The sequence below is a fragment of the Microtus oregoni genome, unplaced genomic scaffold, assembly GCF_018167655.1.
Source record: "Microtus oregoni isolate MIOR12 unplaced genomic scaffold, Mior012 000023F_ref0000262, whole genome shotgun sequence".
Classification (NCBI taxonomy): Eukaryota; Metazoa; Chordata; class Mammalia; order Rodentia; family Cricetidae; genus Microtus; species Microtus oregoni.
Genome location: NW_024543082.1, coordinates 35,121,495 through 35,148,338, shown reverse-complemented (window position 1 = coordinate 35,148,338; position 26,844 = coordinate 35,121,495). Strand labels below are relative to the sequence as shown.

At 48.3% G+C, this 26,844-nt stretch overlaps 1 protein-coding gene across 2 annotated transcripts in view; it reads right to left on the bottom strand.

The window, feature by feature from the left end:
* Runx1 (RUNX family transcription factor 1) overlaps window positions 1-25,148 on the bottom strand; it is an 85,998-nt gene extending 60,850 nt beyond the window's left edge. For both annotated transcript variants that reach the window (XM_041673150.1, XM_041673151.1), the window contains exons 1-2: window positions 24,479-25,148; window positions 18,058-18,214 (exon numbers count right to left, since the gene is read on the bottom strand). In XM_041673150.1, the coding sequence (XP_041529084.1) occupies window positions 18,058-18,214; window positions 24,479-24,748 (427 nt within the window). In that variant the 5' untranslated portion in view covers window positions 24,749-25,148. The remainder of the gene's footprint in view (window positions 1-18,057; window positions 18,215-24,478) is intronic.
* Window positions 25,149-26,844: the final 1,696 nt, after the last annotated feature.

Sequence of the window (26,844 nt, the reverse complement as noted above, 5' to 3'; positions counted from 1 at the left end):
TATGACCACAGCAAGCTGCCCTCCTAATCATAAAAATTGTTCCTATGGAGGTGGGAGGTCCTTGGACTTCCCACAAGGCAGGGAACCCGGACTGCTCTTCGGGCTGATGAGGGAGGGGGACTTGGTTGGGGGAGGGGGAGAAATATGGGAGGCAGGGGAGAGGAGGAGGCAGACATCTTTAATAAATAAATAAATAAATAAATAAATAAATAAAATTGTTTCTAAATAATCCTGGAGTGTCTGTCGGCAATCTATCTACTAAAGCCTATGACAGAAAGAGCAACAGTAGCAGATAAGGCCAGTGATGGAGTCAATTTTGCGCCATGAGTGGCCCAAGGGACCAGACAGGAGTGGTTTCTAGGGATTCTATGGCCCATGTGGCTTTGTACCTGACTCCCCCATCTCCTCAGTCAGCCTCCTGCTCACAAAAGATGCTGCCATGCCCCAGGATTGTTGTCGTCAGATACCGGCAGATACCACCAGGGCATATTCTATGTGGTTTTCTACTATAGCGTCTAGCCGACCTAGGGGATAGCCAACAGAAGCCGAAGCTGCACACGCCCAGAACGGTGTGCTGATGTGGAGGCCTGAGGCCGCCACCCATCACTCTCGGTTGTCTTTGGCTGTATAAACAGTCACAAGGTCCTGCTGCTTATAGGTAAGCCTCCAGCAGAGCTCACAGTGGGCCGACCTTTCTCAGCCAGAACCCACGATGGGCTACCCTTTGTATCAGGGACATAGAGTTAGCTTCCAGAATCTTCTCCCTGGATTTACTCCCTCCTGCATCCCATGAGTTCAGCTCTAGAGGTTTCCCCAGCCACTACCACTTCCTCAGCCACCCTGATTCCCCTGCTTGGGTCTTCCCATCTTCAGAGGCCAGCCAGTTGCAGCTGACCTGCTTCTCAGGTGACCTTCCCTGAGGATGGGTTTGCTTGTGACTATTTCAGATAGCCCCACAAATCACTCTTTACCTAGATTAATTAAGATGTCTGCTTTGACAGCATTTGTGGTTGTCCAAGCCTAATCTGCCTGAGGGCAGGGACTATGTTCTCCAAAGACTAGCATTCTTCAGAGATATCAAAGGAGAGCAGGTGGAGGCTTAGGGCAGCAGAAGGTCGTGAAGTGGGGAGGGGGATACCAAAGACAGATGGTGGCGTGGCTTAGTCCTGAGCTGGCCTTGGGTGTGTGTGTTGGGGGGAGTGAGGGGACAATGAAATATGGAGCCTCGAGCTGGAGAGCGAGAGGATCTGGATTCTTCCACAGTTTTGCCTCTCTTGGTCCCAGTTCAAGGATATTTGTGGTACTGCGCGCAGCTCTCTGACACTGTCTTCTGAGCCTGAGGCAGTGGGATGCCGGCACTGGACCTGGTAGCTAGCTCTCTGACAGCTTTCTTCTCAGCTCAAGGCTGCAGGACACCTGTAGCATCTAAAGTTCTCTGATAGTGTCTTCTGTGGGTTCAGCCACGGTTGCCTGTAGTGTGTGTGGTAGCTCCCTGATGCTGTCATCTGAGCCTGTGATTGAGCCCTGACTTCAGCCCATGGATCACCTGTAGTGTGTGTTGTAGCTCCCTGAGGAAGTGTTACAGACCTGTGTCTATCCAGCATGGCATCACTATGAACAGACTCTGGCCCATGCCCTCTGATGCTTAGAGCTTCTCTACTGCAAAAACCTCAAGAATGACTGAATTCCAACAAACTTGGGGCTGATGCAATACAGTAGGCTGGCTTCTTGCACACAGATTCAGTCCTATAGGACTGCTCCCCTAGGCTCCTCCCTTCTCCTCCTGACCCCCTGAGAATGTCAGCAGCATCAACCTTCTGCAGGACCTTGTCTGCTCAGTGTCCCAAGCTCTGACTCCATCTCTCTATGGTACCCTCCTATAGGATAGCTCTTGAATCTCCCCATCCTTAGAAGGCTACCATGCATGGGCTCAATACCACAAACCCTTCTCCTCACTGCACTTGTGAATTTACTCTACATCAGAGCGTATTCTGAGAGTCTGGGTGGGCGCAGACTTTCAGGGCGTATTCTGCACACCAGGCTTGTCATCGCAAGGGTTTCTAAACTGCGAAACAGCCCTACCCTCACCGCCCCCTAAACCACTCTCTCAACCATTTCCTAAAGAGCAACAAGGAGATTTGCATTCAAAATGCCGGCACCTGTAGGTGTTTGTAGAGCTAACCATGTTCCCAGTACGCTCCCATATGTGACTTCATTTGGCTACTACAACTGACTAGTGAACCAAGCAAGGCGGGTTTCACTATTCCTCAACAGGGTGCAAAGCTAAGATGGAGAAAGGTGAAGTTACGTTCTCAGAATCACTCAGCGTGGGTTGGCGGGATGGCTCAGTGGGTAAAGGTATTTGTGGCCAACCTGGACAGCCTGACTTTCATTTGGGATCCATATAACGGGAGGAGAGAGGCGACTCTCACAGGTTACCCTCTGACCTCCATAGACATGCAACAACACCACACACACACACACACACACACACACACACACAAATATAACATTGAATTAATCAACTAAGTTAAACACAGAGACATGAATCCTAAGCCTTAGTCACCACCCTCTGAGTTCTTCTCACGGGTGTCAGAAGGGTCCACCTGTGCCAAATGCAAACTCAGGAGCCTTCTTTCACCCCCCCCCCACACCTGCCATCCCCCAAAGTGAAAATTTCCTCTGTGACCCTAATGCACAAAACAGTTCTAGGAAGCTGCCTATGAACCCAGGTCAGGGCTCAGTGGCAGTCTCCTGGAGTGGACTGGGACTTTGAGAAGGTGAAAGCTTGTGAGAAATTCCTAGTTAACCAGAGACTGACTTAGGAAAGGAATTCAGGCGCAGCAGAGGCCGGCGAGGTCCCTGCTCATGGCCAGGCCGGCGAGGACCCTGCTCACCATTTCATGTAGAGACGAGGAGTTTCCACTTAGCCATGACTGCAGCAGGGAGAGTTCACATCAGTAAAGGGATTTACCTGGGAGGAGATAAACTAGTGGCTGTCCTCACAATGGGCTCTCTGGTTACAGCCAATGTATGTGCTTGTGTGCACGCACACACACCTGTGTACATGAGGTCACAGGTCAATCGTGGGTGCCGTTCCTCAAGTCCTTCCCATCTTGTTATTTAGACGGGGTCTCTCACTGGCCTGGAACTTGTGGATTCACCTAGGCTGACTTATCGGTGAGCCCTAGGAATGTGTGTGTCTCCACATCCTTCTGGGGATGACACTCGGGGCATCATGCCTGTGAAGCAGGCACCTCACCAATGGAGACATCTGCTTCTTATCTATAGACCTTGGCGACTTTTTCCTCACAGGTGAGTGTGATGTTTTTCCCCCAGGTGAAAACCTGACCTCCATTCCTTTGGACTTTTCCAGCTGAGCTTGGCACCATTACTGACGATAGCCTCCAGGGAGCTAGAGGAACATCTGAGGATGCGCCCGGATTGCAGGAACCATGCGCACATCTGAGGATGCGCTGGATTGCAGGAACCATGTGCTCTGCTCTCCACCCACCCAAGCCCATGGCTGCTCAGACAAGGCCCTGCTTGGCCAGCACCTGCAGACGTGGGAGCTGCAGCCTCGAGCACACATGTGTTATTAGCCAAATTCCCTTATTAAAATGACCTATGGGCTTGGTATTTTAAGTGCGTGGGCGTGGAGAGTGAAAGACTTTCAAGTGTTTTTCTCAGCAAGCTGCAGCCAGAAGAGGAAGGACTTAGAGGGGACCGGAGCAGTGCCGGTCAGCAAAATAACACTAGCTATCCTGGTCTCTTCAGGACCTAAGGCAAGGGGGAGGCACTGGGCTCAGGTTCCTGTCTGCTGCCGTCCCAGAAGCCCTCACTGGCTGGGACTTAGATAACCTTGGGGTTGATCTTAGGCACTGCTTGGAGGCAGAGGCTTTTGGCACTGGAGGGGCAAGCTGTAAGTCACGGATGCCCTGACCATGAGTCACCCAGCCAGTGGGAGGTACTCGGGAGAGAAAGAGGCGCTCCACTCCTCCCTCTGCTCCTGGTACTGGATGCAACAGCAGCATCAGCTCCAGGGGACTGTTGTGATCAGGGAGGACAGCTATGTGGATCACGAGGGACAAGAGGGGTGAGTGAGAGAGAGGACGGAAGACCAAGAAAGAAGGGCCGAGAGAAGGGGCTGCAGTGGACTCACCCTACAGGCATCACTAGACAAAGCTTGCTGTAGCACTCCAGGAAACGCACAAGGAGAGGGCTAAGCGTGGATGCTCAGCCAGCTAGCGGCTTAGCGGACCTGTGTTCGAATCATACTTCTTGCGAGTATGGGTGAGTTTCTTCACCTCTCAGGACCCAAGCAGCTTCGTTATTCATTAACCAACAAAGCAACGCATATACAGAAGGACTTCCCACACCACTTCTGCAAAACAGAAGGCAGTGACAGCCCTTCCTTGTCGGAGTCTCTTCCTGTGGGTTAAAGTAAGAAGGGCTAGGTGGGCCGGGTTCCCATCAAAGTCTTGGCAAAAATGTCAAAGATGTGACAGCCCTTCCACAAAGAGAGTCCCAGAGATCCTGTGAGGAAGGCTTGGGAGAAGACAGTCATGGACACCTGACAGTGGGTAGGACTTCTGGAAAAGGGAGAACGTTCAACAGGTGACAGACTTGTTACTTGGACTGACTTCAACTTGAACTTCATGGCTGCATTACGGGGGTTGGCAACGTTCTGTAAGGCATGGTTGTGTGAGTGGCTGATCCGCTATATAAACAAGCCAAGACAGCAACATGTGGTGTCTCCTTCGACGCCAGACTGTCCATCCACGGGGCAGAACAAAATGCGAACTGCTTTATTTAGTCGAAAAGAAGGTCACGGGGTGAGCCTTCCTGGACACTCGCTGCTGTGGTGTGACCTGCTTTCCACGGCCAGGAAGTTCCAGGGCCTCAGGGAAGGGTTCAGTGGTGACCAGTGACAGTTCTGAGCTCTAATAAAGTCTTGGCTGGGTTCTGTCTCTCTGTCAGGCCCGAGACACACTGTGCTTCTCCTCATATCTAGCGGATGACTAAACCACAGGATCAAGATATTATAATGTTGTGTACGGCCTTCCTCAGGAGGGCTGAGGCGGGAAGGAGAAGAGTAAGCAAGACGGTTCTACACACCATACACTGCGGTCAGACCGTTGTCCCTACCCCCAGGCCAGCTGCAGTCAGGGATGATCCTCTGTCTCTTGCTGGGAGCATACTGCCCTTTCTTGGGCTGTGGGCGGGCTGCTCTACCCACCGTTCCTCAGTGGTTCTGTAACTCTCGTTCTCCTTGGTGGAGGTCGGATGCGTGAGTCATCTCCTTGTGGGGACTGTTTCTGGGGAAGTGAAACTCGCCCTTTGTCACGAAAGAGAAGATTACACATGCAAAGGATCTTCTGCCTGGGGATGCGGGGTAGCCATTTTCCTTAAGCATCATCCCCAACACCCCAATCCACTCGGGTCTCTTGCAAGGGAGCAGGCCTTCTCTACCTGATGCTCCCCAGAAGATGTGAAAGGAAACATTCTGAAAATGCTGCCTTCGAAAAACCAAGGCAGCCAGGGAGGTCTGCTCTTCACAAATTCAGGAAATCCCCAAAGATTCTCAAAAGCTGCAGTGAGAGTTCCCCTTGGACTACAGACTATGCCATCTCTAATTCTGGCCACAGACAACAGCATTAAAATGGATGCACCCAGACCGGTGCCAGCATTCAGTGAATAAAGACCTGTTCCTAAGCCCAGTCGCCTGAGTTTATCCCTGATTCCCACATGTTGTCCTCTGACCTCATACATATGTACACAGACGCACATGCCTACACACACACACACACACACACACACACACACACACACACACGAGATATTTATTTTTAAGGAAGCGAAAGTTCCCTTGGACTCCAGAGATGACTTCCATGATAGCAGCGTCATTCCCAGTGTGCTCCAAACATTTCCCCTCTTGGTTTCCCACCAGAGCCTCCTGAGAGTCAGCGCTCATGCCTGTCTCCTGTCCTCTGTCTATATCCACCGTGATCTGTTGACCATGGAGCTGCAGAATCCATTCATTTAGGGACTTACGAGCACAAATCACGCGACCTGCCGGAGCCTCCTGGCTCCTCTAAGCTGAACTGGAAGGTGTTTGTGTATATATCTTATCTTGTGCAGAGAGCCCCTGTGTCCAGCTGGCCGGATCCGGCCCCATCTGGGTCCATACAGGCAGAATGCAGGCCAGAGTTCCCCCACTCTTGGCATGAGTTCAAGCCTCCAGAACCTAACTGAACACTTGAAATACAGAACTCAGTTTTCCATAGAAATAACCTTTGCCTGGTTACATGGAGCGACCAGAAACTTGAGAAAAGGCCATCTACTCGGAGAACAGGAACGCCACATGTTACGTTACTCTGAAGTTCTCTGGAAGTGAGTCAGTGATTCGGGGGCTGTGCCTGAACCAGATTTCTGGTTTCTGCTCCAAAGTGTTTTTGTTAAAAAAAAAAAAAAAAAAAAAAAAAAGGGCTGATGGGAGATGGCTCAGTAGGTAAAATACTTGTCACACCAGCATAAAGACCTGAGTTCGGATCTCCAGCCTGCGTGTAAAAAGCCAGTGGGCAACAGACACCTATAACCTTGTTCCTGGGGATTGATAGAAGTCGGTTTGGGGGTGGGGCTTGCCAGTTGAAATGGCGGGCGAGCTTCGGGTTCAGTAAGAGACCTTAACCCAAAAACAAAAGTGGTGGAGAAATTTGGGTACTAGTCTCTGGCTTCCAGATACACCTGCACACACCTGTATGCACATGCACACACGCACGCGCGCGTGCACACACACACATGTGCACGCGTGTGTGTGCACACACACACATGGACACACACACACACGCACACACGCACGCACACATACATTTGAAAATGTGGACCAATGAGCTCTTCTGACTTCTAGTGTGGCAGCTTTCTCTGCTTGGGAAGCATGGCAGTAGTTTGGGTGCTGGGATGAGTATGGCCTTAGGAAAGAAACGAACGGGCAAGGCCTCCCTTCACTGTGAGCACAATGGCTCCTGCCTCTGTGTCTGAGGGGCCAGCCTGCTGCAGTTTAGACATGCAGGGCAATGCATCTGGTGTGAGGTGAATATTGTTGAGGAAGGAGCTCAAGTGCATCACACACAAATGCTGTGTCTGTGTTTTTAATAAGGATGGGGATGAACGTCTACAGATTTTGCTGTCTTACAGGAGGGGCCTTAAAATTGGGTCCGTACCTCCTGGCACTTGACACCTACCACCCCAAAGCATCAAGACAGTCCCTGGGGACTCTGTTTTCTTTCCCAAAGTTGCACATTTCCTTCTGTCTTTTTTATTCATTTGGGATCCTAGCTACACGTTCTTCAGAAAACTACCCTGTTTCCAGCCCAGACGCGTACAAGATTCTCCTTAGGCTAAGGCCCCAGGCTGCAGTCCAGCCAGGGGCCACACAGGAAGAAGCCCAAAGTGGCTTCCCAAGGCTACCTGACTTATCACCCTGCATATACCTGTGGCCTAGAGCCGCACACACAGCCCTGCACAGCCTGCACCCTGTGGAAGTAGCAGGGAGGCTGGGGGCTGGGTGCTGACATTCAGAGGAGAGGTGGCATCGGGGTCCCAAGTCCCTGCTCACCAGCTTTTTGAGGAAGGGAAGGTGGGCTGGATACCTGAGGCCAACCTAATGTGGGAGCTAACGTCCCCTGGGAGTGACACATACTAAGTGGGGGTGCTCGCAAGCTCTCCCTGCACAGATCTGAGGGTGCCTGAGAGGAGAAACCATCAGGTTGGTCTCTCGGTACCCCGGCACCCTCTAAGCACCCCTGCTCTTCACACTGCACCCTAAGTCTGTCTGCCATGCACGTCTGGTGACGCAGTTCTCTGCTTGACGTTTTGCATGTCACTGCAGCAGACCCAGCACCCTGGGCGAATATCAAGACCCCCGTAATATCCTCACCTCACCCTTCTCAAAATCCTCCAGAGCGGGCCACCCTATTATCTCTTGGTTCTTCAACAGGCAATGTGTGACTGGCCCCTGACCGAAACACACTGTCGCCTCCTCAACAGGCAATGTGCCCCCCCCCCCCCGCCAACAGGCACACTGTGCTGCCTCCCACAGGTATCCACAGAGACGGTGAGCTCCCTAGGGAAAGCCATCTGCCCTTCACTAGACTGCACACAACTTGGTTCCTGTCCTTTGTCACAGAGATGTCCACTCAGAACAGGGAGGGCTGGCTTCACTGTCACCCCTCAGGAATCCCTCAGTGGATAACTGCTCTTTAGCAGACCCGTGAATCTGCTGTGCTAGCCTCGTGCCTGATAGGATACCCAGTTCATATGTGACGAGTCCATGAATAGAGGCTGAGGCAGGAGGATCGCTGAATTCCTGGTCAGGGTAAGCCTGGGCTAAGAGTGCTATTGTGTGCCAGAAAAAAAAAGAGAGAGAGAGAGAGAGAAAGAAATGAATGGCTGAATGAATCAAATGTTCGCCTTGAATGACTTCAGGGCACAAGGTAAGCAAAGAGAAAAGGACAGGATATGTCCAGCACACAGGTCCCCAAAAAGGACTAGTTATTTTATTACAGTTACACATGCATTTATTAGTGGATATTTATGGAGATCTATTGTATCCCAGAACTTTCATTTTACCAGGTCCTCAGCAGAACAAAGGGACAGAAGGAGGGGGCAGTAGGAAAGGGTTTACCACCCTTCCTAACTTCCGGACTCAGCAGGTTGCTCCTGCCATCTCCTTCTTCCTCTTCCCACAATCCTACCCCAGGAGCAAGAGCCACCACACTGTCTTCTGAATCCCCTCCAAGGCCACCACCTCACTTTTGTCATCTTAGCCCAGATGCAAGGCATTGCCATGCCTGTTACACAGGAAGAAACACCGAGGCCTGCACGTCTCAGAGTTGTGGCCACTCCCCAGACTCCCTCACTGTCTTCCCTGGACCCACAGAATCATTCTGCATAGATACGTCCTTCTGTGGAAGTGCGATAAATTAGAGGAACCGTAAGTGAGACTGGGTGGCTTTAGTGTAATCCAGAGCCCAGGAATTTGGCCAGAATGCAAGACAATCGTGGAGTCAGAGGCGGCTGCAAGCAACAGACTGGGTTCCCTGTGGCCACCAGAGAAAACCCATGTGTGACTATTAACTTGCAATTTACTAAAATGATGAGATAAGAATGACTTCTGGGGAACAGCAGGATGGATGGCCTGGAGCACCATCCAAAGCACACACAGGTCAAGCAGATGTAGAATGCCCCAAAGCTTGGGTGGAGCCTGCAGTTCCCACCCAGGAAGAATGCCATGCTGGGTGCCAGCCTGCGGAGCTCTGCTACGGGACAAAGGGATTATTCTGCTTCATTGTCAAAATGCAGTATTTATTGTTAAAATACTCTTGGGAATTAAAAGGGGCCTGTATGAATCATAAATATTTGCATGCTATTAATGTTTGGACAAAAGAGTTGGACAGGCTAAGTTGGGAGAACGTCTTTTCCCATGAAAAGCGGTGCTTCGAATTACAGTCCAGATTCAATGTCAGCTCTTCCATTGCTAATCTGAAATCTCAGTGCCTGCTGGGCATAACCCTTTCAGGCCCTTGAAGTTCCAGGAGGCTGGGGAGAATGGGTGGTTCTGGTGGATCCTTCATGATGCCAGCCTCTGAGCACTCTACCTGTGGTAGCCACTGTCTCTCCCAGGGGTCCTGTCTCTGGAGAGACTGACCCAGGTGTGAGATTTTACCAAGGTTTTTAACCTGCATTTTATCTCAAGAAATCAACCCTCTCTGTGCCTCCTCCTCTTCAGGGACAAAAGGGGAATAGAGCCCTGACAGACACACACCTTTAAGTAAGTTGTTTGCAACTTCCCCGCCCTCAGGGGAGGTTTGACTGTCACTACTGAGAAGGTAGGGGTGAGTGGGGCGGTCACTGGTCACTGGTATGCTGTCAAACATCCAACAATGCATAGCACAGCCACTCCAGGGTGGCTCTAAGTGTCAGTAGGGGACAGATGATCTGCTCTCAGTGAGAAGCTGGTAGAATCCACTGCCTGGAGGGAAGACAGCCCTGGAAGAGGGACTCACTGGCAGGGATCTAGGGAGTGGGTGGCTACTGGTTAGCCAGCGATTGGCCCACTGAAGATACCACTGGGCAAAGCTGGATGTTTGGTTTGGGGAAAGTCACTGAAGCTCACGCAGGGCTTCTGGATACATTCTGATTAATTGATTGATTGATTGATTGATGATTGAATGAATGATTGATTGATTTTTCTCCCCAACCCCACCCCAAGACCGGGCTGGTCTGGAACTCAATATATAACCAAGGATGATCTTGAACTTCTGGTCCTCCTGCCTCCACTCTTTTATTCAGTGTAGGTATCACAGATTTAGTTTCATAGATTTTCAAGGAAGGTAAAGAGTGTGAGGGAGGAGGACAAGAGAGATCCTTGACAACTGTGGAGAGTGGCGGGCCAGGTCCGGGTCGCCCCAGTATTGCCATGACTTAAGTTTTAGAGTTGGTTTCTGTTGGGGAGGGGATTCTGCACATAGGAGGGTGTTTAGCAGATCTCTGGTCTCAACCCTTGGGTGCTATGAGCCCTAGTTCTGTCTGTGACAATCAATCATATTGCTGACCTCATCAAATGCCCCCAGGGGTGGCAGCTCATCCCAGCTGTGAAGCACTAAGAGGGTCATCAGCATTGATCACCTACTAGGAAAGGGTGAAGAGACCTGCCCCTGGGGCAGCAGCTCAAAGCTGGGAGTGCCATTTAAGAAGACAAACAGCCATAGGAATGATCCTGGTTCAGATAGCTCTTCATTAATAAGAGGCAAGTGGACAGAAAAGTGAGAGTTGAATACGGTCTATACACTGTCGAGCACAGTCCACACCACAATGCCGAACACACACCATACAATGCCGAACACATTCCGTACAATGCCGAACATGCCCCATACAATGCCAAACACGCCCCATACAATGCCAAACACAGTAGTATGGACTGGCATTGTATAAATGCCAAACACACTCCACACAATGCCAAATACACGCCATATAGTGCTGAACACACTCCATACAAAGATTTCAAATAGAAAGAAAGATGTCTGTGAAGATCCGTGACCAGAACTCTGAGCGAATACTATGGGCTCAGGACTATGAGGTCCACAATGAGGGGGGCCTTTCTCCCTCCAAACGGCCCCTCCCTGCGTGCCTTGTCCGTGAAGATCCAATGAGGATGCAGAATACTGTATGGCTCCTTTTTTTGCATGAGGTGACAAGATTAGAGACATACACTTCCCTAGGGGACACTGGCCAGCCCTCTCATTCACTGGACCTGGGCCTCCTGGATCAGGTGTTGGGGAGGCAGGGCTACTGAGCCATGTGCTCCCGAGGAAGGTCTTACGACTCTAAAAGCAGGGAGCACTTCATGTCAAAAAAATAAGCTCAAATTCGCTCACAACGTGTATGAGAAAAGCAGAGTTTAAATGGCTTCTGAGAGACTACTTCCTCCCTTGTTAGGAAGTCACAGTAAACCCACTGGGAGTCCGGAATTACAATGTGAACCTCTCATAGGAGGCTGCTGGGATTTCTTTACACTCCATGCACCCATGCAGGTTCATGTCACAGCAAATGGAGTTCCTAAATGGGACGGGCTGCCCAGTATAGGCTAATAAAGTCTGGACAGTGAGCTGCGATCCCAGAGTTGGTGCAATGCGAAACTAACCATGAACTCCATTCTCCATAGGCCCTGACTGGGAGATACACGGCGGAACCAGCCATGGGGAGGACAGGCATTGCCTGAAACTCACTGAGGCATGTTTATAAACACAGGCAGCATGTTTATAAATGTGAGCAGCCTATGGGCCCCCACTCCCTGCCAGGCAGCTGTACACTGGGACATCTTCACAGACAGCATGCTCATCCATTCTTGCTAATTTGCTTGGTTGGGGCTTCATATGAGAAGATACTATCAGCATAGACTCAAGCAATCTTCCAGAACATTCTGATCTAAGAAGTCTCCCAAAGAAAGCATAAACACACGAATACAGAGCCCTGGGTAAGGGCCAACAACCGAACCTGCAAAGTGCACACCACTGCACAGTTACAGTAGAGTAGGTCCCACGGCTGTGGATCCCACCAGTCACAGATGAAAAACACTTGGGGGGAAACCCATTTGTACTAAACGTGTGGGCTTTATTTTTTCATTATTACTCCCCAAACAATGCCACAGCAACTACTTATGTGTAAGTGATACTCTGTTAGCTACCATAAGTAATCTAGGCATGCTGTAAATTATATTAGAGAGGGTGCAGGGTCATTTCCAAAAGCTGCACCAGTCTGTATGAATGGCTTGAGCAACTGCAGATGTCTGGACTTAAGGGAGGGGTTCTGGACCAACCTGCCATAGACACCAGGGGTGACTGCACACAGTCATTCTTAAACACCCCTTACTGTCCTCAACTTGTTTGTATAGTCACCAGCAGGGAGGGACGGTTCGGCAGACATTACACCATCTCTGCTTCAAAAAGCAATTTAAAAAAAAAAAATCCTGAAAGACAGAATATATTCTTCCATAACCAGGCTCCTCCACCCTCCCTGTATCTCAGCAACTAGCACACGCACACACATATACCACACACACACTCACACACCACATACACTAACACACACCACACACATACCACACACATACCACACACATACCACACACTAGCACACGCACACACACATACCACACACACACACACACACACGCACACACACACACACACACACACGGAAGAAAGAAAGCTAATTTATTAGAACGAGCCATGCTGGGTAGCTAGCTTGATCCCTGTTTATGTCTATGATGCTGTCATAACAGGAAGCTCTAAAGTCACTGGGCCATTATTTCTCTCCGAGGCACTTTCTGATGGGCAGTCTTCAGTCCTGGCACACTAAGAAGCCCTGCTGCCCAGGAAGGGTGGAGGACGCTCCATAGAAGGGCAGTATCTACCCCACAACTGAAAAATTCTATTCATGCAAATGACCTCAACCATGAAAAGCTGCGTGACACACCATCCTGGATGCCTGGCACTTCGTTACAAACCAGCAAGGAAAGTCTGACGGAGTAGAGTAGGTCGCTACTGTGTTCCCACAGGGATAGCGCGCATGGTGAGCTGCTCCTTCTTCTTGCTAAGACTCTGACCAACCCAGGCTTTCAAGCTCACTTGAGGAAAGTGTTGCTAACTCTTTTACTGTCAAATATAAAATTCTGGTCGGACAGGCAGAGTCTGCCTCAGTTCCGGGTGGAACTTGTGACCTGCCGTGGAAAGGAAGTATTTGATGGGGCCAGCTGGGGCTTGTTCTCTGAGAGGCCCTGGGTTTGTTTAGTTTTATCTGTTTTTATTTTTATTTTGGTCTGCTTTATCCCATTTGTTCACAGCTAAATCTGAGGGAAACGGACCTTACTACACGCACTATTACAAATTCTAAATGGAAAGCCAGGAAGAAAAAGGGAGAAAATGGACATTTGATTTGAACGCAGCTCATATATTCCCTTTTACTTACTTTCTCTAGGAGACCCAACTGCAACTTTCTATTGCTTACCTAGAATGTTCTCCACAAAACGTCTCTGGGGCTGGCAGTTGGATTTTTCCTTCTTCTAGTAAATGAATTGGTGATCAAATAAAGAACGATGTGGATCTATGATAACATTGTGAGTCACTCAGACCCGCTCTCTGGTAAAAGCCACTACACAGATGCCCCTCCCTGTTTGGAGGATAAGTACGGTTTATCCTTCCCGAAATGCGTCTCCACCACAGCCTTCCCCTGAGCTGAGAGACAACATCCCCATATTGTACCCAGAATCCTGCGGAAGGACTGCCTTAAGAAACCAAAATTACACAAATACGAAAGAGCCTAGATTTTGACAGGATAAATATTATGTCTGGGAAGACGTTCACAGCAAGAGTCGAGGAAGGAATTTCACTTCAGCAAAGGACTATTTTCAAAATGGAGCAAGTTCCGAGCTGCCAGGAGGTCAGGGTAAACAGCAGATCCCACTGAGAAGTGAAACCCTTTTCTGACAGAGCACAGAATGCTCTGTTTCACGGTGAGTGCCACTACAGCTGGGGCGATGGTCACTGGGGAAGAGACCTTACTGTCAAGGACAGAGGGCCTGCAATCCTGCGTAAGTGATTACATTCACCCACATGCCTAGGGCTTCACCAAAGGCCTGGATTAGCCTTTTAAATTCTGTACGTTCCTAACCCCAGGTCCTGAGTCTACCGCTGTCACCAACATAACAGAAGGGCACTTGTCTATTTATTTTCTGGGTATCTGTTGAGCATAAAGCTTGGTGCTAATCTTGTGTTCCACATTCCCAATGTGCACATTTCGGCATCTCCGCATCCCAGAAGATCTACAAACAACTCCGGAAATTTCAGCGTGGCACACAGAAATCCGTGCATGCAGGGGCTTTTTTCATTCTTGGGAAAATTCTTTCGGAGGATTTTCAGAATTATCTCTGACATCTCCCAAAGATTAAAAATCACATTCTTAGGACAAATGTAAATTGGCCATGGTTTCCCTCCTCACAACACAGCCGTTCATACATTTGGTAGATGTGTGCTTTGGTTCCCAGTGAAATCATTGAAGCTATATTCCCTGATGGATCAATTCATTGGCAACTAATATAATACTCTAGGAGGGAAGAGGCATTTGCAGACATTACTGCTAAAGTTCCTTAAAGGTCCCCACCTCACACTGTGGGGAGCGCTCTTGCCATGGGAACCTACTGGTGGCAGTTGTAGACAGGGACAAGCGTTCAGGTATTCAACCTCACGGAGGAGAGTTCCTGTTGACCCTGAACTTGGAGGTGATGGATAGTCTCAGGCCCTGTGATTAAAACAATAATTCTGACAACCACTTGTACGCCTTCCTAATCTCTGGATTTCAGTGGGTCTCCCAGGACTCCCCTTTCTCACGCCACCCCCAACTAAGAGCAACTCTCTCTTTGTGAAAGTCATTGCAAGTCAACAGGCAGATGGGAAACCAAAGAGAGAAACATTCTTGGGGTGAGATACTAGATCTCAGCTACCTGGACAGCAAGGGGAAGCCGGGGGAAGTCAGGGGCCAGGGAAGAATCTAGAGCCGCCTTGGCCTTCAACAGTGCTCACAGGGGCCTGTGATCAGCCTTGCCTTAGGAGCCAGACCGGCAGGTTTTCCCAGTCACCGGCTGAACCTGAGGTTAGGAGCTGTGGTGCTGGCCACTAGCCAGCACCAGACAGATCCATTTCTTGGAACAGAGGAAATCCCTTCCCTGGGTAGCTCTGCCAGTCTCGGTGAGGGTCACCAACCCCCAACATCTGGCATCTGGCGAAATAAAGGGGGCACCCTTCCATAGATTCTCTACCTTTCATTCCACACCGAGTGTCCAGGCTCCTTGGAGAACCTGTCATTGACAACTCAAAACTGCCCTTAAGATGTGTGCACGGATGGAAAGCCAGACCTCTGGGTCAGTCTGTGAATGCCAAGGGCATATTTTTAGACACATTTTAGAAAACAGAAAACGAAATAGACGAGTCTTAATATCCCTTAATAAAACATAATGAAACTTTAAAAGGCAAGGCTCAGCCAGGGGGATTAGGACTAATTGTTAGAATTAGGAGAGAGAGAGAGAGAGAGAGAGAGAGAACGAGGTGGGGGTTGTCTACCAGGCTTCGATGATGACACAAAAAAAAAAGAAAATTAAATTAAATTGTGTGACTACAAAGTGAAATTACGAGGCAAAACTATGTTCAGCCTCCCAAGAGTTCACTTGTCTTACATTATTGACATAAAAATATGTAGACCATAAAACTCAAGACCAGTGTTATATACAGTAACGGTAACTGGGTCAAGTGGTCAATTAGTGTTCCTGAGTTTTAATGATTTACTATCAGACATGGCGTGGAGAGCCTGTTCAAATCAATTATAATCCTCTTTTTTTAAATTTTGCATCTGATTAATTTTTTTTCATTCCAGGGTATGAGAAGACAGCCTGGCCTTGGGTGCTACTGTTTTCTTTTGGGGGGTTTATGCAAACTTGAGTGCACACTGGCACGAATCAGGTAGCAGAATGTAAACAGCCCACACCTTGGGGAAACAGTCCGCCGTTCCTCAGGTAAACAACAGCGCCTATTAGTCACCCACTCAAAACAGAAATGGCCAAAGAGAGATGGGGGCCAGCCCTCGGTACCACAAAAGGAAGCATGCTGCTTTCAAAACCCACTCTTTGCCATCATCAACCTATTCTGACGGGTGTCGGAGAGTCGCCGCGGCTCCCTAGTGGAAATGTCACTGGGACGAGCCAGGAAACAGTCTTTAAAACCCCCATAGCCAAGCAGGACAAAAAGACCCACCTAGGCGCCTATGAATAGAACCACACTTTCTCTGGCAACCAAGCGATACCCAGCTAGCCATTTCTAAAAGAGGCACCTCCTAAGCTAGGTGAAGATCACTGCTAGGCAGGTGGGGGCTAGCTTCTTTTTGGCTTCCCACCCTCTTCGTGATGTTTGCTAAGCACAGGCCCCGGAACCATAATGCGAGTTCCATTTGCTCAAAGACAGACTTTCGCTATAACAAGTGAACCCACTTAACGACACACGCACACAGCATCTCCGGCTTTCAGTAAGAGGACAGACGCCTCTCCGAATCACCCTATTATTAGCATAGTAGTGTGAACATTAATTTTCAATCACATTATAGGGTTTTTTTCCCCAGCTGTGATTTCATTATGAAAATGGCCGTACATCTAGGCTAGCAGCAAACAGCCCAGATGTGCATACACTTACTCTCCCGTCTTCCACTAAGAACAGGTTTTCTAGGTTTTCTGACCACCTTTGTAGACAAGAGTGATGATGACTTCTTTGCCTGCACTTTTCTACATTCGCCAGTCTGGTTGTTTTGCTTTGTTTGCTTGGTACTGGGGACCAGACAGAGGGCTTTCCACTGAGCTGCAGACATCACTGACCCTTTTTTAATTCTTTTCAAATACAGGAACTATTACTGCTACTGAGACATGTATTCTGTTCTTTAATCTAGAAATACCTCTGATGGCCAGGCTTATTGAGCACTACATTACAAAGGTGCTCTTAGATTTTTCACTACTTGTTGACGTTTGTAAAATATGATTTAGTCTTGGAAACAAAGAGAAAATGTAATACTTGAGAGGTAACTGGAAAGTAGAGACGTCTACAGTGAAACAAGTTCCCTCTTTCCACTCCAGTGCCTGATAGATGGTTAAGGGTGAAGGCCAATAAAACTGCCTGTCCACCTGAGCCAAGAACGGCTCCTTTAATAATCAGGTCTCTAACAAAATTAACATCTGAAAGTTAAGTGAGCCCCTTTTCTCCCACCAAACTGTAATAGGCTGCAAAAAAAATAAACACATCACGAAGGCCATGTTGTTCTCGGTTGTATTAATATGATTCTGTGTGTGTCCTAAAAATGTAAGCTTGCTTAAAACCATATCATCTAGTGTAAGGATTCCCCAAACCACCGATGTGACCAGTTGAAATCCTGTCACTTGTGGTAGAAGCCACAAGCACCATACGCTGAAGGCTCACGATGCTCACATTGCCCGGCAGTGAACTCTCATTACACAGTCTTAGTTCTCATTATGGTGAGGTTCACTTTTGTCATTTTAGAAAAATTGAAGTGTTTTCATAATTCATGCCGGGCACTAGTGGTGCATGCCTTTAATCCCAGCACTCAGGAGGCAGAGGCAGGTGGATCTTTGTGAGTTCAAGGCCAACCTGGTCTATAGAGCTAGTTTCAAGAGAATCAAGGCTGCATAGAAAAAGGCTGTCTTGAAAAACCAAAAAAACAAAACAAAACAAAAAAGTAATTCATTCATGTATTGTGTATTCCAAGTCAGTCTTAAGGCAATTTAGTTATCAAACATGATAATATAAAATTAGATTCTTGCAGAAGTATTAAATTTCAAATAAATATATTAAAGTTTGATGCGGCATCAATACTAAGAAACTGCTACCAGTTAAGCCTGGGTTCGCTCCCAGGCACATATACTTGGAGCTCATTCGTGATACGTACCTCTACCACTCCGACCAACAAACCGGAGGTCGTTGAATCTTGCCACTTGGTTCTTCATGGCTGCCGTAGCATTTCTCAGCTCCGCCGAGTAGTTTTCATCGTTGCCTGCCATGACGGTGACCAGAGTGCCATCCGGAACATCCCCCAGCGCTACTACCTAGACATCAGTCAAGGGACAAACGCAGATATCAGAGCTGCCGCAGGCACACGTCCATGTCACTGGCGTGACAATTGGTCGAAAATTAAACCTATGACAGGGGCTCACGTAGCCCAGGGTGACCTCAAGCTCTTTGTCTAAGGGATGGCCTCGAACCTGATGACACTTCTGGTTTCCAGAAAAGTCGTAACTTGCGCGATAAAGGAGAGGCTATCTGTTAATTCCACAACGCGTAGACGGAGATGAGGAAGACAGCGATGAATTGAAACGAGCAAAGCCATTGAGGTCACACAAAATAGCGGGGACAAGACAAAAGAGGACAGGGACTCTGAGAAGATGCTGCTTCTTGTCAATGTAGTCATCTCTTAAGACCTCATGTTTGTATGTTTGTAGTTTATAATCTAATCCTCCTTTAAAAAAGATTGATTTTATTTTGAATTAACTGTATGTGTGTGTGTATACATGTAGTGCCACTGGAGGGCAGAGGCGTCAGCACACCTGGAGTGGAATCGCAGGCAGACGTGAGTCACCTGACAGAGGTGCTGGGGTGAGCTGATCCCCTGCAACAGTCTCCTGTTTTCTTACCTACTGAGCCGTCTCTCCAACCCCATCATTTACCTGCTTGGACCTTCACTGGTGTGTCTAATAGGACCTGGACTTAGCCATTTAAACTTAGTTCTGTTAAACTTAAAGTTGACTTTTGCTACTGATTTTATTCTATTTTTCCCAAGACAGGGGCTCACGTAGCCCAGGGTGACCTCAAGCTCTTTGTCTAAGGGATGGCCTCGAACCTGATCTTCCTGTCTCTGCCCTGTGAGTGCCTGGGTTACAGGATGTGCCCCCCACATGGACAGCTTCCAGGGACTCCAGAAGGACTTAACCAGCCCGATTGCGGCTGATGTCTGGCATCTCTTTCTGCCTCTATTGGATTCTCACTAGCAGTGGACTAGGAGACAATCCAGAATGTGCCATTTATTTACTATTGATCACAAAGGGGACGACTTCGGAACAAAGCAGGTTCCAATTTAATCAGCCTCCTGAACTACATGTGAGACCAGGCTGCATTTCACAGCTGTGAGCCTCAAACATGTACTATCTGTATTCCGAGGGATCCCGTTACTGTCGCCGAGTAGGGAAGGGTTTATTATATTTTGAAGACAATTGGTAGTTAAACACATTTCATATCCATAAAACCAAAAAAGGCACCAATTTTAAATAAAAATACTCTGAAGTATTTGTCTTAAAAATACTTCACGAATTATCATCCATCATGTGGCTGCTATTTGATTCTTTTTATTTTGTTTTAGAGCGAGGGTCTCACTAGATGGCCTAGAACGGCCTTGAACTAACAATCTTGTCTTTGCCTGTGAGGCCAGGGCTTACAGGTGTATACCACCAAGCCTGGCCTCCTTTGGCTTCAGCAGTGACTTTGAGTTTTGACTTGATTACAACTCACATTTGTGTGTTCCAATTTCAAAGTGGTCCATGGAATTCAAATCAAAATACCTCAAGTTCACTTGCCCCCCAAATCATTTCTGATCTGTGCTGTCCGTCTGTAGTGAAAACGTTATGTGTCCTGGTTCATGGTCATCCTTAGGTAGGGTCCTCAAGCTGGTAGCAGCGAGCATTTCTCAACACGCTGGTACTTTCTTTTTCAGTATTTTCTGCATACTAGTTACTGCATAATTTATTAGAGGAATATTTCCGTCTGTATGTATGTAAATAAGGATGCCACAGATTCACTAATTTGGGATCAATGTCCAGTCCCTTTGCTAGCCATCCTCACTGTGTGCTTAGTCATGCCCTCTTAGCTGCCCGCGGTCCTGCGGATGACTATCCGGGTGATTTTTACTCATTATGGCTGCTCTATCTCCTGGGCTCTAACGAACATGCCAGGAAATGACCCAAGTTGCCTGGAGAACTGGACGGACAGAACCTAGGACATCACCGGACACTCTGCTCTGGGTATTGAGCAAGCATCTTGTTAGCTCTTTAATTTTATCTGTCTTAACCAGCTTGCTTTGTGAGACCAGGAGGGAACCGCTTGCCTCTGTTTTTAACCCTTCAATTCCAATTGTTGGACATGCTTTCTCCAAGCAGACTTTAAAACTCTAAGCTGTCTGTAATTAGATGTTTATAGCCCACCGCAAGTGTTTGATGACCTTTAATTAAGATTGGTAATATGACAACTCTTTTGTTTCACAGAACATTATTGCAATAAATCTCCCTGATCAGTTAATTGATCATTATTAGCCTTCCTTTCTGCTCCTACAAAAGTCCACTCCTATCAAGTCTGCTGCTTTGAGTCTCTTTATTTCCCCCATTTCTTTTTCTTTTCTATTTTCACTTCTCCCTGCACAATTAGCTCACAGTGTTGAAATGTCCTCCACGAAGTCACTTCACTTCCTTAGGCTCATCTGACTGCAGATGTAGGCTTTTTTAGCTCAATTCTACACCCGCTGGGCATTAGGGTACTGGGTAGACAATTGGGCTTCCAAACGGAATGCCTTACTGTTGGGGCCCATATTTCTTCAGAAATTAAAATAAATACATCCTGTTCCATAAGTGCCCAAAGGCATGCTGAGTCATGGCCCTCCTCCTGCTGTGTCTCAGTGTGCCTCAGTTTACCATCATTGCTCCAGTGCTATCACATTAGAGGGGGGGGGTCAATCCAGGAGTCCCTCACGGAGAGATGCAGACAGCACGAAAGGGCCATGGTGCCTGGCTAAGAAAAGGCTGCTGATGTTGGAATTCAAAAGTCTAAAAATCAGGAGTTTAAATTTCATCACTCCCATTTTAAAGGAAGTGGGAAGGGGGCATCCAGGAACTCAGTTATTACTACTATGTCTTTTTGATTTATCTCCCAAGAGTTTTGGTGGGGAAGGGAAGGAGACAAATTAAATCCAGAAACATTTAACATTCTATTTCATCCAATGACAAGCAGACTTAAACTAGGCTAACGTTTTTTTTCTTTTTAGATTTAAAACTAAGATGTCTTCCAATTTGATAAAGATTTTGTCCATGAGAGGTGATATAAAAAGAATGAGAAAAAAAAATCTAACTCCAAACAGAAATAAAAAGCAGCGTCTGCAATAAAAAGTTATAAACAATAGGTAAGGGAAGACAAACATTTACATTTAGCACAGACCAAACAGACAAGAAGGGACTTGCTGGCCAAAGATAGCTCATACTTTGTTGAACTTCTCTGTTCTCCAAGTATCAGGAAGTTGGGCAAAATATCAGCTCTCCTCTATGCTCTAAGGGCCTCCCAGCCCTGTTCTTGGCTAGCTTGTTCATAATCGGAAACTGGCATTTTCCAACAACTTCATAGGGTGAAATTACAGCTACAATTCATTTGCTGCAAATTCCTTAATCTTCCAGAGTTTCAGAGTGGGCTGCCGAGTAGAACATTCACCTGAGACGGCATTTAATGCGTAGCTAGAGACCATGATCTTCCTGCTAGAAAATTATTTGTTCCTTTTTTAAAAAAAAATTAAAAAAAAAAACATTTTTCATCCTGCGGCAGCCAGGGTCTTGGAACTCCCTGTTGAAGGCATGTGTATCCCCTGTGTACCAGGGCCTAAACACACTGCTCTGATACAGTATTGCAAAAGCGGCTGCAAGTCACCTAAACAGCTTTGTTGCTGCGGCTCCTGCCAATACAGCATAGCATGTAGCTGACTTTCTCGTCTGTGAAGGGTTTCTCCTGTAGGAGCAAAGAGGGGCGGAGGATAGGTGGGAAAACCAGTTAGGACAATTAAAATCTATTTTCAAGAGAATTCATGAATTTAAATCTCTTGATAATTCTTAAAGATTAAAGCTGAGGGCTTAACAAAATTCCAGAAGCTTCCCGAAGATGTTATTCTCTGGGGATGGACTCCATCACAGCTTCACATAATCTGGTTTTTATCATGGGGAATCAGATAATTCCTACAGGATTAACCGCTAAAGAGACTCCTGAGATGTAACTGAAATCCCAAACGTAGAGAAACATTTGGGTGAGAACTGTTTCAGGGCGTTTGGTAGGGGCTGGTACAGACAGGGGCCAGGGAGGCCGAGAAAATCTGCTAGGATGCTGCTCTGTTTTGAAGTCCAGCTTCCTCTTAAATCCACCTGTACACCTCCTCTGCCTCTGAAACCCCTCTGTACCGGCTCAGTCCAGCAGGCGCTGAGCTCCAGAGGGGCCTTCTCTGTGGGACCGAGTGCTGACAGATATTAACCGAGGGGTCTGATTTTTCTGCTGCCCTGTCCTTCCCACCACACACGCTCAAGAGACCCACTTGACTTCCTCAAGAGCTGTGCTCTATCCACCTTGACCTTGGTCATGGCTACCGGCTGTCACTCAGGAACACAAACCGAGATTCTTTTAGAAGTGGGTTTTCCAAAATCATTTATAAAACGGAGCCTCTATGGCTGTGATTATTTTGCTAAAAGGAATTTTCCGCGGTTTCTAAAAGCAGTATGCATGGTCTTTCATTCTTTTGAAAGAAAATAAACATTTCCATGTGGTAGCAAGCTTAGGAGTTTTCATTGCTTCAACTCTGAAGACAATTTTTAAAAAATCAATCATTTAGAGTCTTGATAAACTGGGGTCCCTCATAGTAAAAGAAAAAAAAAGCACCTCGAGAAAAACTCTGAGTCCACCCCCAAGGAAGTCTCTTTAACTCTGCTGAGCGGGGAAACCTACCTTAAATGGTCCCTTTGTTGACTAAAAAAGCTTGATTTCTCTCTGATGACAGTGACCTCAGGGCTGAGCCCACTCAGGTTCCCTCTCACGGTGAGCAGAAGACACCACCACCTAACAACGTTTTTCTGAAAGAATTGTGATGGCTTTCCAAAGAACTGAAAGGCAGGAAAGCCAAGTGCCTGTCTGCCCTCTGACCCTCAGTCCTACCCCCACCCTTTAAAAAGTTGCTTTCAAAACCTGGTGAAAGCGGCAATTCTATGGACAGAGGAGATTGTGAAATCGGCTTCTGTGATTTTGAAAATGCGGATGGTGATTTTAGCATAAAAAAGAATTTGTACGGCACTTTTCAAAAAAGTTAGCATCATTCCTTGTAATTAAATCAAGGCCCAGCTGAGGCCTGGAACTACCAAAAGATTAAATTAATTTCCCTCCTAAAGGGGTCAGCTCTTCATCTACCCGCCCCCTGCCCCCACCCACCACCACACACAAACCCGGCAGCTCTCTCTACAGCTTGGCTATCCCTCCTTTATCAGACTTTTAAAAGAACAGGGCCTGACACAGCGGGTGTGATTTTCAGCTTTACCCTTTAAAATCCACCACTGAAGAAGACTAAAGAAGAGAATTTAAATTCCTCAAGCGCCCTGCCAGAGAAGTAGGGTAGTTGTTTTAAAAACGCCTGGGGTTGTTTATACGTCGCTTCTGGAGGCCAAGGTTTAGAAGCAACTCAAAGCTAGGGCAAGATCAGAGTGAAAAGTGACCCGAACCGAAGTGAGCTGCCCTTCTGAAGTTGCCAGGTCTACATTGCCCCCTCCTCTAACAGAAAAGCCGCCGAACTGGACCATTCCAGGTATTGGGAAGACACCCCAGCACCTTTCTTGCCCCGGGCTTAATTTTCTGGAGGGTTCCAGAAAAAGCAACAGGATTTGCTACTTGAGGCTTCTAGCAGGAGTAGGCTACAGGCTCAAAAATCTCCTTGGACCTTTGGCAAACAACTACGCCTGCAGTGGACTTTGGACATTCTGATTCCTATAGGGCAGTTTTTTAAAAAAGGCGCGCTGGGGAGGGGGTTCCCCTGGCGCTTTCCCTTGTTGCTTTATTTTTACTGACCGGAAGGTATTAAAGTCTCTCTCTCTCTCTCTCTCTCTCTCTCTCTCTCTCTCTCTCTCTCTCTCCTTCATTTGAGAATTTGAGAGACACAAAACTGTCTGAGCGTTCATCCGGAGGTCCGGGAAGCCTACGAATCAAGACAGATTTGTCCCCTCCAAGGTTTTAACTTTTCTTAGTTTATAGCAAAAGTAGATGGTAGATCTTCTGGGATTATCTTGACTATAAAAAACAAACACCACCACCAATAACAAAACCCTCTTGGATGCCTCTGAGGCTGGCTAAGGTGGGTCCCTCCCAAGGGTCGCCAAGGCAACGCAGCATCCCCACATCCCAAACTCAGTGAGAAGGACCAGAGACTTCCACAGGCAGCACAGGTCTGTAGATGCCACTTGGCCTCTGCCCTCTAGGTTCACTCCGAGCATTGGCCGGCCTTCTTCCAGCCTCCCACCACCCTCTCCAGGCCGGAGTACCTTGAAAGCGATGGGCAGGGTCTTGTTGCAGCGCCAGTGAGTGGGTAGCACGGAACAGAGGAAGTTGGGGCTGTCGGTGCGCACCAGCTCTCCCGGGTGGTCAGCTAGTACCTCTACCATGCTGCGGTCGCCGCTCCTCAGTTTGCTGGCCAGGGCGGCGCCGCCATCCGGGGCGCCCAGCGGCAGCGCCTCGCTCATCTTGCCGGGGCTCAGCGCGGTGGAAGGCGGCGTGAAGCGGCGGCTCGTGCTGGCATCTACGGGGATACGCATCACAACAAGCCGATTGAGTAAGGACCCTGAAAACAGCTCCTACTAGGCGGCAACACGGGATCGGATCTTCTTCAAGTAGCTCCCGGGAGATCAACATACAAGTTCAGGAACCTTTATTACTACCGGAGGGTGGTGGGGGAGGAGGGAGACTAAATTACCAAGAGTCCCGGACTGAGTTCTAGTTAGTCGGATCGGCCTCACCCAAACAGGGCTAACAACTGGCCGATTAGTGCATCAAAGAGTGGGCAACCAGAATCCCAAGACGGATGCCCAAAGAAGCCTCGCTTTCAGAGTTGAAGTTCAGTCTTTGGCTATTACAAACGGTCCCGGAGGCAAAATTCCCGAACACGTCCTAAAATATTTATGCGCAGAAAAACAACAATAACAACAAAATGACCAGCAAAAACTAGATTTGCAAGTCCCAGCAGGTAATTGCCTGTCAATTTGCTTTTCTTTCTTGCAGGTCAGTTTTGTTTAAAGTCTCAACAAAATAAAAAACTTAGGAGTGTCTTCCATACAGGGAGCCCCTCTTATCGTAAAAAACTCACTTCGGTTCTCAAAAGCAGGAGCTGCAACATTAAAAGATTGTGCTAGTAATGTATGTGCTCGTATATATAAATATATACATATGATCTACTTCATAAAATATTTACAATTCAATCTGTAGAGAATTTAAACACAACAGAAATCCATTAATGTTCGCTGAAGTCTTTCTTTTTTTTTTTAAAGTAGCCTTGAAAATCAGCTTCAGTAGTTGATAGGCTGGGGTGGAATCACTTGTCGTTATTCTCTCAATAAATTCTGGACAAATGGTCAGTGCAGAAAATTTAGTTTTACAAAGAAATCTATCTAATCGGGAGGGGGAAAAAAGACAAACTCGATGACGCTCAAGCTGGAGCTTCCCACATCTGAGGACTCGGGTTTGGGAACGTTGGTTAAGTTTGTGGCTGATCCTGTGGTTTGGTGGGAGTTGAGCCGAAGTTGGTTGGGTCACACAGTCAGACGTGCACTCTTCGGAAGCCAGCCACTGTCTACATTGGTTGAGTGAGTCAGCTCAGACTCTGGCAGTAGCAAGATGATCTTCCTCCAACGTCGCCAGGCGCTGGCTGGCTGGTTTTTCTGCTGGGGCGCACAAATACCCACGAGCGAGCGAGCACCGTGTAACCGCAGCAGGTGGAGCGGGCCGGGGAGGAAGCGCCACAGACCAGGAGGCTCGAGTTACATGCGCTAGCGCTCACTCCCACGCACCCTGCCACGCACACGCAACTTCACGGCTCTCCTGGAACCCCGGAACACTTTGGTCCGCAGTTGTCAAAAGAAACAATCGGAGAAAAGTTCACAACCAGGAGAGAAGTTGAAACATCCGACCCCAGAAGCCAGTTCATTCAAAAGTGAGAAAGGAAAAAATAAAATTAAAAGAAAAATAAAAGAGAAAAGAAAAAGGAAAGGAAAATAAGGAGGTCCAACGCAGATCGAGGAGGAGCCGCAAAGGGGGACTTCGTTTCGTCCCCGGGAGCTCAGGATGGAAGTGGCAGCCGCAGGGCCGGGCAGCGTGGTGCCCTGGCTGGGTCCGGCCGCGGGGCGCCCTCCTGCCCGCCCGCGCCCGCTGGCTCTATGAATGAGAGTGCCTGGAAATGAACGTGCTTTTACTGTAAGGCCGGCCGGAGGAATTCCATTCCCTCAGCTCGTTTGCATAGGGGCGAGCGGCGCCCAATCACAGGCCTTTCCGGTATCAGGCTGGGCGCGGCCCGCCGCCGCGCTCCTGGAATTGGCCCGCGCGCCCCCGCGCGCTACTGTACGCAGCCCTGGCCCGGACTCCGTGGCAGCCCCTACCGCCCCTTGCTCCGGCACCCACGCAGACCCACGCACGCACATGCACACGCTGCCACGCTTGTCCGAAGCTCGGCCCTGGTGCAGACCCCACTCCCGGCAGCCACGCACGGGGCAGCCACGCTCTGGGTGGGTTTTCAGAGCGCAGTGGCGCAACCGGCGGCCAAGGTCCCGGAGACCCTGAAACAGGAATCGAAAGGCCGGTCGGACTTGGGAACCATAAGCCGTGCCTGGAGAAGCCCGAGGCCTGGAGGCCAGCGGGAAGG